The sequence below is a fragment of the Malurus melanocephalus genome, unplaced genomic scaffold (genome assembly GCF_030028575.1).
Source record: "Malurus melanocephalus ecotype Western Australia unplaced genomic scaffold, MMel_1.1 scaffold_237, whole genome shotgun sequence".
Classification (NCBI taxonomy): Eukaryota; Metazoa; Chordata; class Aves; order Passeriformes; family Maluridae; genus Malurus; species Malurus melanocephalus.
Genome location: NW_026623469.1, coordinates 54,863 through 66,886, shown reverse-complemented (window position 1 = coordinate 66,886; position 12,024 = coordinate 54,863). Strand labels below are relative to the sequence as shown.

General features: G+C 52.4%; 1 protein-coding gene across 5 annotated transcripts in view; it reads left to right on the top strand.

The window, feature by feature from the left end:
• Positions 1-10,737, top strand: part of VAMP7 (vesicle associated membrane protein 7) — an 11,918-nt gene extending 1,181 nt beyond the window's left edge. For 3 of the 5 annotated variants that reach the window (XM_057374994.1, XM_057374995.1, XM_057374993.1), the window contains exons 2-8: positions 228-384; positions 1,935-1,992; positions 2,561-2,698; positions 6,077-6,167; positions 6,440-6,507; positions 7,990-8,082; positions 9,013-10,737. In XM_057374994.1, the coding sequence (XP_057230977.1) occupies positions 239-384; positions 1,935-1,992; positions 2,561-2,698; positions 6,077-6,167; positions 6,440-6,507; positions 7,990-8,082; positions 9,013-9,081 (663 nt within the window). In that variant the 5' untranslated portion in view covers positions 228-238 and the 3' untranslated portion in view covers positions 9,082-10,737. The remainder of the gene's footprint in view (positions 1-227; positions 385-1,934; positions 1,993-2,560; positions 2,699-6,076; positions 6,168-6,439; positions 6,508-7,989; positions 8,083-9,012) is intronic. The other 2 variants (XM_057374997.1, XM_057374996.1) reach the window with 1 other exon arrangement.
• The last annotated feature ends 1,287 nt before the right edge of the window (positions 10,738-12,024 follow it).

Here is a 12,024-nt window from a genome sequence, read left to right as displayed (position 1 = left end):
CAGGTCCCTGTGCCCTCCTTCAGGTCCCTGTGCCCTCTTCAGGTCCCTGTGCCCCCTGCAGGTCCCCGTGCCCCCCTGCAGGTCCCCGTGCCCCCTTTGGGTCCCCGTGCCCCCCTGCAGGTCCCTGTGCCCCCCTGCAGGTCCCCGTGCCCCCTTTGGGTCCCCGTGCCCCCCTGCAGGACCCTTTGCCCAAGGTCCTGAGCTCACCCCGCTGTTGGTGTCCCCAGCAGGGGCAGCCATGGCCATCCTGTTCGCTGTCGTGGCGAGGGGCACCACCATCCTGGCCAAGCACGCCTGGTGTGGAGGGAACTTCCTGGAGGTGACGGAGCAGATCCTGGCCAAAATCCCATCGGAGAACAACAAACTGACCTATTCCCATGGGAGGTGAGTGACCCCTCTCCTCTGGGTGTGGGTCTGGGAGACACGAGTGAGGATGGATGGGAATGGGAATAAACTGGGAGTATGGGATGTATGGGTGTGTCTTTGGGTTTTTTTCTGTCATTCTGGAATGTTTTCCATCCAAATTCCCATTTGGAATGCTGATGGAATGTGCAGTCAGCTCAGCAGCTATTCTTATTGCCCAGAACTTTGCAGGACARCCACGATTTGAGTTTAGCTCCAGCAGGAGCACCAAGGCAGTTGATGCAAAATCAAGTTTTCATTTTTATACAATTCCAAAGTGAGCTGGAGGGTGCCTRGCTGTGGAATCTTAGGAGTTTGGCTTATGGAAGCTTTCCCTGGGTTTCTGAGGCTTGAACATGGCTTTAGGTAAAACYGTCACCCTTCCTGGTCTGCCTGTGGATCCTGGTAGATCATGTGGAACCTTCCTTAGCTGCCCCAAATGCAGTCTGCAGGACTGAGGGATTTTTCCCAGGATTTTTCCAGCTCTGTGGACAGCCTTTGGTCAGTGCTTGTAGGACAGAGGGGTAAAAAGTTTCAYCAGCTGGGACTTCCTGCATGTGGGAAGTCAGTGAGTCAATGGGAACAAACTAAAACAACTGTGGAAAAGAACAAATTTAGAGGTGTTGGAATCCATTCCAGCTCTTTTTTTGGAATTGGCAGCGTGGCTGTATCCTCTCCGGTGCCCAAGCTGTTGTGTCAGAGGTGTTCTGACGATTCAGGAGATGAGAACCCACATCCCTCCGTGCCTTGGGGACACAGAAAGTTCCTGTGKGAGATGTTTTTGAGGAAGTGCCTGCTCTGGAGTCTGGCACACCTTGGGTGCTGCAGCTTTTCTTTCCTGCTGGAATTTTAAGGACACAGTTGCTCCRGTCTGTGAAAGGAAATAACTTAGCCTTGAGTGCTGTTCAACCAGCTGAAGACTTGTGTTTGAAGAGTGCTGTAGTGAAGTTTTAGAGATAACTGGGGAAAACTGGGAAAGCTGTGAAGCTCARTGAGCACAGGGAGTTGTTTCTCCTGTCTGGAGGATTCCCTGGAACCTGCCCAAGATAGTTTATCCTGTTCTGAAACAGGAAAAACTTGAGTTTCCTTGAACTCCCTAAATTTATTTACTGAGTTCTTTTTGGTTTTAACTTCTGTGGTTTTTACACAATCTCCAAGGAAAAGCAGCCCTCTGGCATTGGGAATTCTTSCAGTTGCTCTGTCTCTGCTCTTGGGATCCTTCTTGTGTCTCTGAGGAGTCTACAGAGTGGTACCAGACAACTGCTCCTCATTYCTTCCAGGAGAGTTGTGGATGTGCAAGGATTTTTGAACTTTTTTATGGGAATAGACCTTCAGGCCAGAAATCTGTGCCAGGATAAGTGAGGGTGCCCCACCCTCATTTACCTGGACATTTGCCTGGGATATGTTGGCATCTACTACTAGGATTTTCTCTTCCCAGCCCCCAAGGCCTCACAGGCAGCAGTGTCTTCTAGAAAATGAGTCCTGTGACAGCTTCGAATGACYTTTCCTTCCTTCTTTTCAATTCCCYGCAGTTACCTGTTCCATTACATCTGCCAGGACAGGATCATTTACCTGTGCATCACAGATGATGTGAGTATTGGGGCACAGCCCTGGCCCMGGCAGGCTCTGGGGAGTTTGGGAATGTTGGTATCCATATGGCAGTTTTCAGTGAGGGCTGATCTGAGGTGCCTTTTTCTGCTACTGGAGCTGCTCTAACATCAGTTACTTTGAACTCAGCCTGGAGCTCCGATCAGAGTCGTGGATGATTTGGGTTGGGAGGGACCTTAAAAATCATCCCATTCCCAGCCCTGCCTGGGCAGGGACCTTCCACTGCCTGTGCATTATGAGTTTTGGGGTGAAGTTCTTGCCTTTGCCCAGTTTCTCTCCCAGTGCAGTGGGTTGATGGTGAAGAGACCATTCCAGTTGCAGTGAAATTTGTTTGGTGCTCCTGAATTCTGAAGGAAGACCTCCCCTGGGTGCAGGAAGGTGCCAGGCACAGGACTAGAGCTGGCAGTGCACTGGGGCTGCTCTCAGAGCCCGGGGTTAGCAGTACAGTGCCCGTGTCACCCCCAGCCAGGCCAGCTGGGACTGGGCACTGCAGACCCCCCATGCCCTGGGCAGGCTGTTGTTCCTGACGTGCTCTGCTCTCCTTCCCCAGGACTTTGAGCGCTCCAGGGCCTTCACGTTCCTGAACGAGATCAAGAAGCGCTTCCAGACCACGTACGGCTCCCGAGCGCAGACCGCCCTCCCCTACGCCATGAACAGCGAGTTCTCCTCGGTCCTGGCTGCACAGCTGGTGAGGCCTGGCCTCAGGCACTTCCCTGGAGCCAAACTTCCCCCAGGAATCATCCTCGTGGTTTCTCCCTGCCAGGGGGTCTGAAGCCAGGCTGCTCCCACGCTGCAGCCGGGTTATATCAGAGTTCAGAGGGAASATGGGTTGGGGTTACCAGTGATGGATGGACTGGAGAGCAGAGCTTGATGGGAACACTGGAAATGTCTAGACTGGCTCCAGTTACCAACCAGTGAAAGGGAATGTCACTGTCACTGAGGGCAACACTCCATTTACTGGTACCCCAGTTCTGTTCAGCTTTAGAACTTGAATCTCTGGTAATCCCTGTCTGCCTGTCCCTTCCCTTCCTTGCCCTCCATGGCAATTCCAGTGGCTGCTGGAGTGTCCCAGGATGTTTGCTSGTGGCACTGTGTCCTTTGCAGCAGGAAGGAAGTCTGGGCTTAGATTACAGTCAGGTACAGAGCCATGGTCAACTCTCCAGCTGGTTTGCACTGAGGCTCCAGGGTTTCCATTCCCCAAATGGGCGGAGTGGAAGGAAGGCATTTCTGGGGCAGGATAAATGACTTACAAAAGGTCCCTGAGTTGAGATTTGCCTTGGACTCTTCCATCCCGAAAATGAGAAGTGTGAGGGGATTGCAAAAGTGAGGGAGTATTTATTTCAGCCTCAGTTTRTCCTCTGGAGCTGATCTGATGTCAAGGGCGATGCTGAATTCCAAGAGCAGGCACTGTGGGCAGAATGAGCTGTTCCATTGCCGTGGCTCCAGGGTAGATTCTGCACAGGCAGATCAGTCACAGTCCCATTTAAAAAAATTCTGAACTATTCTGGCTACTCTGGGTGTGTTCTTGGGGTCCTGAAGGACAGGGCTGGGCTGGAATCTGCTTCCCTCTTGGAATTCTGTGCTGATGTCATTTCCACAGGACTCTGACAGAGCCTTGCCCAGCCCATTTTCAGGAGAGCTCTTTGCTGCTGTGAATTTGGGTTTGTGTGTTTGGGGTGTGCAAAGCCCACAGCTGCCACACAGCAGAGATCTGAGATAACTGTGTTGGTCTCTGTATTTTATTCCCAGCAGCATTTGGATGCAGTTTCCAGAGGATTTCAGTGCAGCATTTGCATCACCCTTCTAGAACCAGAGGCATCTCGCAGAGCACTTCATTAGCTTTCTTCTAATTAACTTGGCTTGCAGTGTGACCTGGATCTGCAAACACCCTGCCCTGCTGCAGCGGGGGAGAGGAACAGGGAGCAGCTTTTTGGTGTGGGATTGGGCTGTTGTTGAAACAGGAGCTGTGAATGCAGAGGGAATGGTGCAGTTGGTGCTTTTCCTGGGATTTGGGCTGCAGTGCAGGGCCAGCAAGGCTGGGGAAGGACAGGGCTGCTGTTACAGGGAGTAATGTTCAGGGGAATGGAGCAAGTCACTTGGAAGATTAGRGAAGGAATAAGGAACTGCCTGCCCAGTGTCCTGGAAGATCAGTGGTGCCGGTAGTGCTCCAACCCTCAGGCTTTTCTAGGAAAGGCCTTTGGATCTCATGCTGGAGACTCTTCAGAGCCTTAATTGACTACAAACAACTTCATAATCTGAGCAGTGCTGGCTTGGGGGGTTTGAGATGTCCCTTGAATTRAAGACAGGATGTCCTTGGAATATTTGCCTTAGGGCTTGTCCCCCCACTGTAGTTGGGCTGTGCCTGTGGGGTAGAAGGCTCTCAGTGCCCTGCTGGGGCTCTTCTTGTTGATCTCTGGAGAGGGCCAGGTTTGGGGGTGTCACAGGGGCAGGAGGAGGGGCCCTTTGGTGGGGACAGCAAAGCTCTGGCCTCCAGGTGTAGGAATTCTGGACCCCTCCCAGCTGTACCAGCTCTGTGTAGGGTTGCAGGGTGAGGCCAGGGCTCTGAGGGAGGATTTGCACCTGCATTGTTCCTGCCTGAAGTTTGCACTGGGGTTTGGGACAGGGTGACTGGTGAAGGTGCTTTGGAGCAGGGACAGTCACATGAGTTCATTGCAGGAGCTGCTCCTTGGCTTCCACAGCAGAGGGAAAGCAAGGAATTATGATGCCAGTGCATAATAAATGGGATTAAMTTCCTGTGTGGGAGAGGGTGGAGTTCTGCCTCTCCAGGCTTTGATATATGAGGACTGGAACTRTGGGAAGTGCTGACTCATCACTTTATAGGCTGCTCAGGGCTGGAGGATTGGATTATCAGAAGAGCCAGGCAGTCTTTGGAGCAATGGGGCTGTTATTCCTCTAAAATCCCAGCCTTTCCATCTCCCTCAGGCTGAGCTTTTCCATATTCCAGGAGTCAGCTGAGGGGAGTTCTGTGATGACAGAGCCCTTCCCTCCCGTGGCTCCATGGGATGTGCAGGAGCAGGGATGCTCTGCAGGTGGTTCCTGTGTGAGGCTGAGGGGGAGGCAGAGATCCTGCCCCAGCACAAGTGCAGTATGCAGAGGATCCTGCAAAGGGAGGCTGTGCATCCACTAAAACCAGTGCCCAGCTTTGATGGTGGCCAGTCTGRAAGCTCCTGGAAATCTCCCCCTGAGGAGAAGGTGGGGCAGATGCTGGATTTGGTGCTATCACTRTGTGCTGACTGCCTGGGTGGGGGTGTCAGTGTCAGACTGTCACTCCCTGTGCTGTCAGAAATGGATGCAAATTGARCCTTACCCAGAATAAAATCGGGATTTAAGCAGCCACATGGGTGATCATGGAGCAGAGCAGTTGTGATGTGAACAGTGACCTAAAATCCGTGCAGGAACAGCAGAACTCAGTTCCTGCTGCTGACTGCACCTTGATTTCYCCCTCCTTGGGTTCTGCAGACACTGAGGCTTCTTTAACCTGGTATTGGCTCATGCTGTGCTCACCCTGCCTGAGCTGTGCAGGCACCAAAGGATCCCTGGGATCCCAAAGCAGGGGGGAACAGAATGAGTGAATCCCTGTCACTTGTGAAGGGGATTGAGGGGGAGGGATGACAGGAATGGTGCTCAGGATAACACACCAGAAGGGTTGGGAAACTGTCAGTCAGTGCTCAGCTGTTCTGTGGGGGGGATCCTCTGAGATGGCTCCAGGACATGGGATGGCTCCTGGCTGCTTTATTCCTTTTAGAAGGGCAGTCAGGCCACTCAAACCACCCACCTTCAACATCTGGAATGGCATTCCCAGACTCTTGGTTTTGTGAGGTTCTGTTTTCACTGGATCCTGGTTTGTTCAAGGTCCTGTTTTCCCTGACTCCTGGTTTGGGGAGGTCCTGTTTTCCATGAATCCTGGTTTGGGGTGGTCCTGTTTTCCCTGACTCCTGGTTTGCTGAGGTCCTGTTTTCCATGAATCCTGGTTTGGGGAGGTCCTGTTTTCCATGAATTCTGGTTTGTGGAGGGTTCTGCTCTCACTGCCTGCTCTCTGTTGCAGAAATACCACTCGGAGAGCAAAGGCCCAGACCAGGTGGCAGAGACACAAGCCCAGATCGATGAACTCAAAGGGATCATGGTGCGGAACATAGGTACTGCTTCACTTGGGAAATGCCCTCTGCAGCTGCTTTTATTTGGGGTTTGGGCTTTGACAAGTGTGACCATTCCAAAGAGAGGGTTGGACCTGGCATTGACCAAAATTTAGCCTCAAAASGCAGCCTGTGTGATGTGAGGCTGTTCCTTAAGTCCCTGGCAGTCCCAGCAAGGCTGGGAACTGCAGCCAGGGGCTCCTGGCTTGGGGTTGGGTGTTGGGAGCAGCCTTTTGCACTGGGATTTCACCTTCAGATCTGGTCTCTTTCCCCAGATCTTGTAGCACAAAGAGGAGAGAAGCTGGAGCTGCTGATTGATAAAACAGAGAATCTCGTTGATTCGGTGAGTCTGAGGAGAACCTGGGAATGGGAAATTGGTATTACTGCACCAGCTGTGCTCCACAGGGAGCAGGGGACCAGCACCTGGAGACTCTGGAGATCTGCAGGGAATCCTTCCCCTGTCAGAGCTGTTTCACAGCTGCCTCCCAGCTTGGGAAAGATCCAGATCCCCCTTGATCCTCTGTGCCACAACCAGCCAAGGGCTGACACGTTCTTGTCCCCATCCCTCGTCCCTGAGGTGGGGAAAATCMCCTCTTTATCTGCAGTGATAGGAAAGATAAAGCACAATTAATACTTCCCTGGCAGCCCAGTCTGAAGGCAGCTGAATGCAGATAAACCGGAAAATGTGCATCTGTGGAGTTGGTCTGATAGCAGCAGGGAGAGTGTGGCTGATTTAAAATTTAAAACACTGAGTTGTTCCATCTAAATAATCCTTAAAGACTCTGGAGCTGCTTGGAGTGTTTCTGAGGAAGTGAAGACTAAAAAAAACCCAAATTAATGTAATTATAAAACACTGTTATCTAGTAAAGTGCTGTGCACTCTGAAAGCTTTTTGTCTTTCCGCTGGGAATCCCTGGCCCTGGCTCAGCATCTCCTCTGCAGCATCCTGGCTAGGTGCCCAGTTCCTGTGGCATCCAACCTTCCAATCCTCATCYTGGGAGAGTGCCAGGAGCTCTGATGTGGGGCTAGTGGGGATCCAGTCACCTCTGAGCTGTCAGGAGAGGCTGAAGTGATGACTGGAGCTTACCCAGCAGGGAATGGTGTCCTCCAGCTYCCAGGTGTTCAAACCTTTCCACGTCCTCAGGTGGTGGCAGGAGTGAAAGCTCAGGTGATGCTTTAGGGAAAGGGACTGGAATTCTTTCAGCAGCTGGGCTGAGTTCATGGAGGAGCTGTCCCAGGGAGTGCTGGTTCTTGGAAACCATGGGGAAGGGATGGGATGGGATACATGTCAGTGTGAATGTCCTACAGCCCAGCAGGGAGATCCAAGGCTGGCATTCCCCACCTTGGGAATGGGCTCAAGTGGGAGGGASTTCACAGGGATGTGGTTCCTGCCTGAGCAGCCTCGTGGAGGGTGTTTGGTTTGGTGGGRAAAGCTGGCATGACCCAGTGGAATGAGCTGCTGGAATGGCTGGTTCTGGGCATTGCTGCATTTCCCTGGGCAGGTGAATCCTTCCTGAGCTGTTCAGGGAATGTGTGGGAATGGCTGCACTGACCCAGTCTGGTGGGGGTTTTGGTGCCCAGACCATCTTGAATGAGGAAGTGCAGGATATGGAGATGAGACTTGGAATGGGACAATTACAAGCTTTCCACAACAGGTTCCCAGAGAAAGCTGTGGCTGCCCTGAATCCCTGGAAGTGTCCAGGTGTTGGGCAGGGCTTGGAACAACCTGCTCTGGTGTCCCTGTCCATGGCAGGGGTGKAATGGSATGAGCTTTCGGTTCCTTCCAACTCAATCCATCCTGGGATTTTCCTTGTTTTCTCTTGCAGTCAGTCACTTTCAAAACCACCAGCAGGAACCTTGCCCGAGCCATGTGTATGAAGAACCTCAAGCTCACCATCGTCATCATCATCGTGTCCATTGTAAGTGTGGAGCACAGGAACCTGCAGCTCCTGTGCCAGGCTGAACCTCTGGAGAACACCAAAGCCACGTCACTGTCCTGAGATCTGTGTGTGCTCAGCTCTGCTGGGAAGAGTTAAATGAGTGTTCTGATGGTCTTGGGTGAGGAGAGGGTGAAGGGTCTGGGACATGAGTCCTACAAGGAGTAACTGGAGGGGCTTGGCCTGGAGAAAGGAAGCTCAGGGGGGAGCTTCTTGCTCTGCAAACACCTGGAAGGAGGTTGTGGTGAGATGGGGATTGGCCTCTTCTCCCTGGCACCTGGGAAAATGGCCTTGAGTTGTGTCAGGGAGGTTCATGTTGGATATTAGGAAAAATTCCTTCCCTGACAGGTTGGAAGCAGGGAAGTGTTGGAGTCACCATGGAGGTGTTCAGGAAACAAGTGGATGTGGCACTTTGTRACGTGGTTTAGTGGACGTGGTGGGATTTGTTCAAAGGTTGGACTYGATGATCCTGGAGGTCTTTCCCAACCTTTGTGGTCCTCTGAGAGGAGATGGGAGCACCATGTCCATGAGCTGCCTGCTGCACCCCAGGAGCAGCTGACGTGCCCTGCTCAAGCTGGGGTGGCCTTTTAGCCCTCAGTCCTGGGGATCTCATGATGTAACTGTGAAGAGGCTTTTTTTTGGTGTGACAGTTCCCCTCCAGCTGTAACAGCTGTAGATGGAGCCAGGTGAGGGTGTTGGAGTGCACCTGCATGGTTAGGGTGGGAAGCACTTTGTCACCTCCTCCATGAGGACAGTTCTCAGCTGCAGGGATGTGGAGGGGGTGGAGGGTGCTGGACAAGTTCTCTGAGSCTTTGACAGTCTGGGGTTTCCAAGCGTGTGTTGTGGCAGTCCATGAATGCTGGAAATCAGGAAATCCCTAATTGCTCCAGCATTGCTGTTTTCCCACCCTAGGTGATCCTGTACATCATCCTGTCGGCGGTGTGTGGCGGGCTGGCCTGGCCCAGCTGTGTGCAGAAGTAACTGGAGCTGGTGCTGGTCACTTGGACATGAGGCAGAGTGTGAAGAAGCAACCTCCAGAGCAACTCGCGCCTGTCACCACTGCCACCTTCCCAACCTCCAGGCCCTCTAGGACTTCAGACTTTTTGCCTTATCACGTGAACAGACCCAGCTGGTCGCTGCTCCTGCAGCTGTGACCTCAAGAGCGGGCTGGGTTGATTACTTGAAAGGATTTTTTGTGTTCCTTTTGCTGTCCCAATGCCACCCTTGGGGAGGGTTGTGTGCATGCTGGCCCTGTGTCCGTGTGGCTTTGCACCTCGAGGGGGACAGGAGTGGCTGCAGCTGGGATGGTCAGAGCGGGCTTTGGCGTGGGCTGAGCCAGACTAATGGGCCCAGAGCCTCCTGCACATCTGGCCACATGTGGCTCTCAGTGCTGCACCATGTGGAGGTCCCAGGTTAATCCTGGTCGGGACAAATGGAGCAGGCTCTGGGCTTTGTGCACTCACAGGTGGAGGTGCTGCTGCTGGAGGAATGTCCCTTTTCTGGAGGTGATCCTGCAGGTGGGAGGAGGGTGTGGGTTCACCTCAGTGTTTGGAATGGCTGCCTCTTCAGCCTCACTTCTTCCTCATCTCCCCCTGCACTGGTGGCTGAACGGACACAGTAAAGGAGATGGTTGCACACGGTTCAGGGGGCAGGAACGGATCTGCTTTCTCACAGATGACTTCTCCTGCTCTTCTGTGGATTGTGGACTACAATGAATACAATTCTGTCACTGGCTACAGAGAATTTGGGGCCAATCTGGCTTGATGAGGTATCAGGGAGCTGCTGCTTGTGCTTCTCTTGAAAGGTGTGCACTGAACTGGAGGACAGGGAACGGGTGGTGTTGGTGGCTGGTGACCTCCAAGGTCTGAGGGAGAAGGGCTCTGCCAGAGGATGTAGGAACGTTCTCTGCAACGATTTCAAACCAAACCCAAGGCTGGTAACCAAATGCAGGCTCAGGGGCACTGTTTCTGTCCCAGCCAGGCCTGCCTGAGGGAGCTGGAGGGGCCTGGGTAAGGGCTGGTGGCGCATCTGTCCTGGAGCTGATAGGCTCCTTTCCCAGGGAAGAAACACAAATGCCATTCAGCAGGGAAGGAATCTGCCTTTGGCCCAGGGAAGTCGAGGTATGGGAGGGGGAGGCTTCATTCGGTGCTTGGAGCACATGGTTGGTGCCCGAGGGTCCTGGTGACACTGGCAGAGTGGTGATGTGGCTCTGCTGCTCCTTCACGTGTGACACTGGGAAACTCCAGGGGCAGCAGGTCCTAGATACAGAGTTCTATATATAGTGGCTCCTTTGGCTTTGTTTTCTGCTGGCCTGAAGTTTCAGCACTGGTGATTGGATCTTGATATCCACCAAGTGTCAGTGGCCACTGGCACCTGCTTCTCTTTGTGTTCCTGAATGTAAAGCTTAGAGAACCCCTCCCTGCAGCTCCTGCTCCTTCAGCCCCAGGTACAGCTCTGCATGTTTTAGGGATCCTGCTGTTGCCATGTTCATTTGGATGATTTCTTGTCTTATGTACAAATAATTTTTAAAGAAAATCCTTCCTTTCCTTCTCAATGCACTGAGGCATTAGTGTAAAAATGACATTACCTTGATTTCAATAAAATTCCTGTACAGAAAGCAGACATCTTAATTTTGTGGGAGTCTCTGACCTACCCTGGGAACGCTCAGTGCTGATGCAAGATGAGGTTTTGGAAGCAGGCTCATGCATCAGGATGAGGGAATTGGATTTCTACTTGGACTTGCAGAAACTGTTGGAGTTGTTGATTGTTATCTCAGTTTGAGGCAAAGTTGCAATTTTAAGGATATCAGCCAGGGCTTGGGATGATAGAGAATACTGGAAGCKGAAGGGAGATCACTTGGTGTGAGAGCAGCTCAGAAAAACAGGAGGATAAAATTAAATGAACAGCTCCTGAGTGTGATGGTTCTGACAGAGCTGTACTCAGTGTTCCCCTCCTGAACTGGGACAGCTCTGCCAAGTGCTTGTCAGCATCAGGTTTCTGTTGAAACCACCTGCGAATCCAAGTAGAACCCAACCTCAGCACCTTTCTGCTGCTCTGCTCAGCCTGGAACTGCAGCCAGGTCTGCATGTCCACAGCCATCCAGCCTGGGAAACTGGGAACAATCCCACCGTCTGACAGGCTTAACTAGGATGTAACCTTCATCTATTTAATATTTTACTCTTTCATGAAGTTTTTGTTCTTTACGTACTGTTAAATATCCATGAAAGAGCGGCATCACCACCCAGGTGGCCAGAGAAAGGCAGTGCCTGGAAAACCACCTTGGCAATGCAGWGCACAGGAAAAACAACAGAACCCTCAAGTAATACAGAAAGCAAACAGATGTTGCTGGTCTTGTGCCCTGGGAAGATCTGACCAGGTTCCAGCTGTGCCAGCAGGCAGAAGTCTTAAAAGAATGCTCTGCAAAAGGGAAAGGTCTCACTATGCAAACTCAGTTGTGTGCAAACTCAGTTGTGCTGCTTCTGTGGAAGGGAGGGGGTTACAGSCGGGGACTGAGCAGCAGCTCCAGCTGAGGCTCCCGGGCCTCTTCACTGCCCTKTAACTGCTGCTGGTGACCACTGGAGGGGCTGAGTGGTGACCCGGGAACACTCGTGGGCTCTCACAGCACTCTGGTGCTGTCTGTTCCTCTTCTTGATCACAAGTGCAGGATCCTGCAGAGCTTCCCCTGTGCTGCTTCCTGCATTTGGTTCTGCTCAGGCCAKGTGTGGACATTTCTGAACTGGCCCAAACTGAGGGCTGTGGAATTTTTCCTGTACTAACACCCACCTTGTCCTTCTGAGCTCCAAGGAATTAAAGGTAAATTTCACTCCTTGCATCCCACCAGACTTTAATAGAGCCCCGTTTATCTTCACAGGGCTCTTTTCTGTCAGAAAAGCCTCATTCCTGCCACAAAACTCACTCCACGTC